General features: G+C 37.9%; 1 protein-coding gene across 1 annotated transcript in view; it reads left to right on the top strand.

Moving 5' to 3' along the window:
• Positions 1-6385, top strand: part of LOC107549904 (E3 ubiquitin-protein ligase MYCBP2-like) — a 142071-nt gene that overhangs the window by 21315 nt on the left and 114371 nt on the right. Inside the window, exon 2 of the mRNA XM_016231090.1 lies at positions 3250-3465. Within this exon, the coding sequence (XP_016086576.1) occupies positions 3250-3465 (216 nt within the window). The remainder of the gene's footprint in view (positions 1-3249; positions 3466-6385) is intronic.

Here is a 6385-nt window from a genome sequence, read left to right as displayed (position 1 = left end):
AATAAATGTGACCTGTGCTGGCAAAATGAGTCACAATGAGCATTTAAAAAAAATAGTTTAATAGTAATCTCTTCCTTTTTACTACTAGTTATAGCACAAAATAAACATGAAAGAACATCAAAATATATGTTGAAAAAACATTACAAATGACTGAAATGTATCAAGTGACATGTAATCACTCATTCAGTATTTCAACCATGTAAAGGCGTCAATAAAACCGCTTGTAAACAGTGTCACATAATGTTGCATTTTACCTCAGAAAGCCATTCAGTGTCCATAAACTTGTTTGTCAGCTAGAAAATACAACTCAAGAAATGCACTGTATATTCACTATTTTACTTAACCTGTTGTTTTCATTATTTAGTGTGTAGCGAATCAGCTCAAAGGGGGAATATGCATAATTAATCATAACTAGTTATAATTAATTATAACCTTTGTAAAAAGGTGCAAATGATACTTAATGTATCAATTAATAAGACTAAGTTTGATACTTGCACATCTTGTCTGTCTGACAGAGAGTCCTGATGCAATCTGAAGGCTCAAGTTGATCTTTGCTTAAGTTGCTTGATGAAAAAGAACCAGTTTGAGTCCAGTCCGATGATCTTGGTGAATGGAAAGTCAAGGTCCGAGGCCTGGCACAGACTTGGGGTGTCCTTAGAGGGGTGCTAGCTCATATCCTCATATCCTCAGAATCTAACAGACCAAGGAAAACTCAATAGAAAGACCATGTTATCTTGTCTTCATTCTGAATTCAACTGAGGATTTGGGTAAAATATATATATTTTTAATAGAATTTCCTTTGCGTGCTGTTGTAGATTTGCTCCGCACTGTAATGTACTATTGGAAACTGCCGTCATTTATATCGTTTGAATATTAGAGGCAGGGGTTTTTCTAGGGCTCTAGGCTAAATGACTAATACAATAAAAAAAATGGGCAGAACTTTGTGTATGTAAGTATTTTTCCTCATTTAAGCTGTACATGATTTACTTCAGTGAGCTTCACATTGATTTTACTCGCAAAGTGGGGCATTGCAAATCCAGGACATTGAATTGGAGAGTAAAGTCCGAGGCAGTCGTGTAGTCTATCAGTCTCTTCCATCAGCAGCCATTCCGCTGACTGACGAGGACAAGATTTCAGAAGCAAACGAGACATCCTCCCCAAATCAAAAGCTGTTTGAGTCTGTTTGTCGGGTAACACCTTAACCAAGCTGTTCTTGCTTTGCAGCAGTGATAGCAAATCACAGGAAGTGTACTGAGCTGCTAGGCATGGCTCAGATGTGTGGCTTCCTAATGACTTCAGATGTCTGACGTCGCTGTGCCAAACACAGGGGGGTAGATTTCTCTGTGGTGTCCGCCTAAAAATGAATGACCTTCCCTGCATTACATCATCTTTTATTATTGGCTGATAGACAAATAAGAAGACAAATTGATGAGTTAAGCCTATCAGGGGATGAACTGATGAATGGGACAATGAAACTTTAGATGCATTGTAGGGCTGGATGATATGACGGAATATATTGTGCAAACGGTTGACATTTTGACACTGTTTATGTGATTGTGGATGTATCCATACGGTTATCAGTGGGTAGGACTGCTTTGCATTACTTACAGGTGGCGTATGAAGAAGCATATCAACATGGGTGTTATTCAGAATTTGAAGCCAAAATTACATTGTCTATGACAAACTGATGCACTGAAATGAAATTGAACTGATGTGTGGTTACAGACGTGTGTGTATATTAGGTATTTTACAACCTAATATTGTTATGCCTTTTCACACTGAACACGAAAATTGGCGTGAATGTTCGGCGCGATGACTGTTTTGAATCGAAACAATAGATCACTAATGGCTATTCACACTAGGCACAATCATTGGTGGTGTGAACAAGCGAGGATTTTTTTTTTTTGTCCTGCGTTGATTTTTTTTCCCCGTCGCTCCTTGATGAAACGGGCCGTCCAATCAGATTTGAGCTTAGATCACATGCCCGGAGCAGCTGCTGTTGCACAAAAGGGTGAGAGTGGTGGCGCTGTTTTGTAAACCAGTGTAAACACCGAAGAACAGTATTCCGAGAGAGTGGATGCCGAGTTCTTGTCTTTGGTAGCCTATCTGAGAACAGATTTATCTTCACATGTTCTGGATATAATTTCTATTAATTCTACACTGAATTATGTGATCTGGAGAGCACTGTCCGTTTTATTCCACGTGAGCGAGTGCTATATGAGTCCGAGCGCGTTCAATCTCTAGATCTTCCGTATTAAAAAAATCGAGTGAAACATTTTTATACACGCAAATATATATGATTATATGATGAGCAAACACATTTGATTATGACAAGATATTTTCGTTATTGTTTTGTGTGCAGCTCATGGTATTTTTATAACAATAAAGGATGTTTATGATAAATTATAAGCAGTGTAGCGTTATTAAACATACAAAGAGTGCATGTGTGCCTATTATACAATCATCAAAGTCAACTGTACATCACAATAGGAAGTTATTACAAGCACTCGGATGATGGTTTAAAAGTGGGTTTTAAGCAAATACATTAATAATTACATTTTCAAGTGTAGCTTGATGCTAATTGTACTATTTATATTTTAGGATGTATTCTTTTAAGCATTATAGATAGTTTGTGGTTCTGGTGTAGAACCAAACTTTATCTTAATTTAATGTTGTATATTGAGCAGCGTACGATGTTAAATGCGTATACGAGATCCATATCTGAGGAAAACTGCATTGCTGGTCGGCGCCACCTAGCGTGCAGGCGTGAATTAGCAGAAGGCGATCAACCGTTTCACGTTCGGTGTGAAACAACGTTCGTCGGCAATTCGCCGCGCTTTTTCGCATCGCGCTCAGTGTGAAATGCCCTTTACTAATCAGAATTAAGTCCATGCTATTTGGTTTATAATAATTATATTTTTATTATCTCTGTAATGATTTAACAATATTTAAAAAAATATAAGAAATATTTAGATTTTTTAAATAAATTAAATTCTATTTTTTTTATTATTATAAATTTTTTTACAATATTTAAAACATTTCATTTAAATTATTGTAATTAAATAATAAAATATTGCTGTATAAGAGTAATGTTTTATGTGTATTTAATAAATATATAGGCCTACATAAACATAGTATACATTTCTTCCATTACTGTAAAATAATATGTCTTTGGTCATGCAGCCCACCCCTAAATGCCTAAAAATATTTTCTTCTAATATTACAGTAATTCTTTTTGTCACCTGGCAGACAGAGACTCTGGATGGGGCCTTTCCAGTGCCTGACATCAAACTCCACAGCAACCCCTCTGCATTCAACGTCTACTGTAATGTACGGCACTGCGTGCTGGACTGGCAGCAGAAGGAGGCCGCGTTGGCCCTGGCTTCTCGCAACTCTGTGCAGAGCGGCGACTCAGACAGTGAGGAGGAGGAGGAGTACCGCGAACCCGCCTTCAAACTGCCCAAGGTCAGTCCACGACATTAATGCGTATATGAAGCCCAGTCATGTGATTAAGTTCTTTCATTTCTGATTCTGTATATCCATTTTTTTCTTGTTTTTATTATTTCTGGTGTATTATGAGAATATTACTGCAGTGTTTTTAATAATATTTGAGATCATGATACCAATCAGAATTGGATTAATTAATGATGGCTTGGCTTTGTACTAAATGTGACTGCCTAATCTGAAGAATACGTGTCACCCTGCTTTTCTTATACCGTTTTTACACCAGGTTCGACCTTTGTTGTTCCACAACAACATGAGGCTGTCTGCAGTGGAGGCATTAAAGTGATAGTTTTGAATTTGTACTGTTGTCGGAAGTAGCACAAGTGCGTGGAGTATGTTAGAAATAGAACGGGGCATCAGTCACGTCACTCCTGTCGAGTGTTGAAAGTTTTAGAAGACAGTATCATTTTGCTGCCTACCTTTAGGATCAGTTTGTAGGCTTTCTTGGAGTGTTGAGCAATCATTTGTTTTATCTTGCTAGACAGCTTAACACATTGTAAAATATTATTGTAACTTTAATGGTAAAAGATTGGGGTGCTCCGATCAGAAAGAAAGCAGTATCTGCCGATGCGATTATCGATCTTTTTAAAGCCTTCTTTTTATCATGTAGAGTTAATTATAGTGATGATCAAATCAAGATTTTTAGACAATTATTCAGGGCCTGAATTTCATTTTTGAAAATGAATTCCTCTCTTAAGTGACTCTTTTGAGAGGGGATTTTTTTTTATTTGAGGGGTGGAGGGGGGCATTTTTTAGACATTTTTCAAAAATGTATATTTATCCGACCTAAATGTTTGATCATGCACTGTATTTTTGTTTTGACAGTCGTGCAGTTGTTGCGCACTAGCTTACACACAGTACAAGCCTGGTTTCATGAGCTGTATGTGAGGTTCACACATACTCCGTTTGCAGTGCGTATGCAGTACATGTGCGGTCCAGAAGCAGCACAGACTCATTGTGCTTTCACACAGGAGTCCACTACTGATCCATAGCTGTTTACTACAAACACAACATTTATCCGTTATTCTGATTTCAAATCCAAACATTGTTACTTAAATTATTTTTCAGCATTGTGATTCTTTTTTCAGTACAGTACTGTCTTTCATAGACGTGTTTAAGCGCAACAAATATAAGAAACAAATTATTCAATGCTTTTTACTTTTGCTTTTACTTCTAGATTTATATATTAAGTTGCTCAAGCAAGTGACAAAACATTTAAACCACTTTTCTTACATTATCACAAAAATTCTAAATTAAAACTTACCATTGACAGAAAAAGTCAGCTCTACCACCTTTTCTTTTGCAGTGAAATCTTTATTACAAGCAATCCTGCGGTTCATAAAGAACTTTGTTTTCCTACCTCCACGTGCCATCTATTATTGCCTTATCTAAAAATGCTCTTTTCCTTTAAACCTAGCCAAAAAGTCTGCCTATGTGTTGACTGTGAAACACAGTAGACTTTAATAATAGACATTTATGGTGTAATTTCTACATTTTCGTGTCAATCCCTGTTCATATTTACCGCATACAATGCGCTGTTACTTTAATTCAGCGCCTGCAGCGCAGCAGAAACAGACTCCGTGCGTAAATGGTCTCTGCACTGACTGCTGCATATGCTCCGCTCCTGGAACGCACTGTTGGACCGTGTGCAGTGTGAACGCTTTAATCCGTTAACATGGGCGCGGAAAAATACGCACTGCATACGCACTGCAAACGGAGTATAATAATGTGAACCTGGCATTATGTGTGTGTGCTGCGAGTGTGCAAGTGTGTGTGTGCGCGAACGCTGAATGGTTTAAACACTGGCAAGAATTAAAAAGAAATGCAATTTACAAACTGTGGTCTCTGCACTGACTGCTGCATATGCTCCGCTCCTGGAACGCACTGTTGGACCGTGTGCAGTGTGAACGCTTTAATCCGTTAACATGGGCGCGGAAAAATACGCACTGCATACGCACTGCAAACGGAGTATAATAATGTGAACCTGGCATTATGTGTGTGTGCTGCGAGTGTGTGTGGGCGAGCGCTGAATGGTTTAAACACTGGCCAGAATTAAAAAGAAATGCAATTTATAAACTGTAGTGACGATGCAACACTGCCTCGTTTTTGCAAGTGACAATTCCTGTGTCGACTGTGCAGCGTGCAGCTCGCTTATAGTGCAGACGCGATGTGATTTGAAGCCATTTGCGCATTTTGAGAGAGAAAGAGAGAGCGCGCGCTAGGGCTGTGCAATATATCGAAATTATCGAAATATCGCAAATGTACATATCGCAATATGCATATCGCTACGGCTTGCAATTTTTGGGGCCATGAACAAAAGACAAAGAGAAAATCACTCACTGCTCTTACCTAAATAACTTTTGTGGCTTAAATAAGAATCAGTGCATATTGAATTCATAGAGTAAATACTAAGCAGTGTTGTATTTTTCCTTTTTATTATTCAGTTCCTAAACTCATGATTACACTAATGTTAAAATGACATTTTTATGTAATGCTAGAGTAAAACACTACTGTTCACTTTCAGAAGTTGTTGTAGGGGTGCTTTCTTCTCACAAAAAGTGAAACATGTATGCTAGTTATATTAGAATCAGAATCAGAATGAGCTTTATTCACCACTTAAAGGGGTCATATGATGCGATTTCAAGTTTTCCTTTCTCTTTGAAGTGTTACAAGCTGATTGTGCATAGATAAGATCCCTGAAGTTGCAAAGACTAAAGTCTCAAAACCAAAGAGATATTCTTTATCAAAGTTAAGACTCTGCCACGCCCCCCTAAAACGGCTCGTTCTAACACGCCCCCACATATCTACCTCACTATGTGGAAATATTTGCATAATGCACCCAAATGTGCACGCAAAGAAAGAAGGCGTGGTTTCAGTAACC

The sequence above is a fragment of the Sinocyclocheilus grahami genome, unplaced genomic scaffold (assembly GCF_001515645.1).
Source record: "Sinocyclocheilus grahami isolate Dianchi unplaced genomic scaffold, SAMN03320097.WGS_v1.1 scaffold383.1, whole genome shotgun sequence".
NCBI lineage: Eukaryota > Metazoa > Chordata > Actinopteri > Cypriniformes > Cyprinidae > Sinocyclocheilus > Sinocyclocheilus grahami.
The sequence above is the reverse complement of the archived record's forward strand: the minus strand, read 5'-3'. Positions and strand labels throughout refer to the sequence as shown.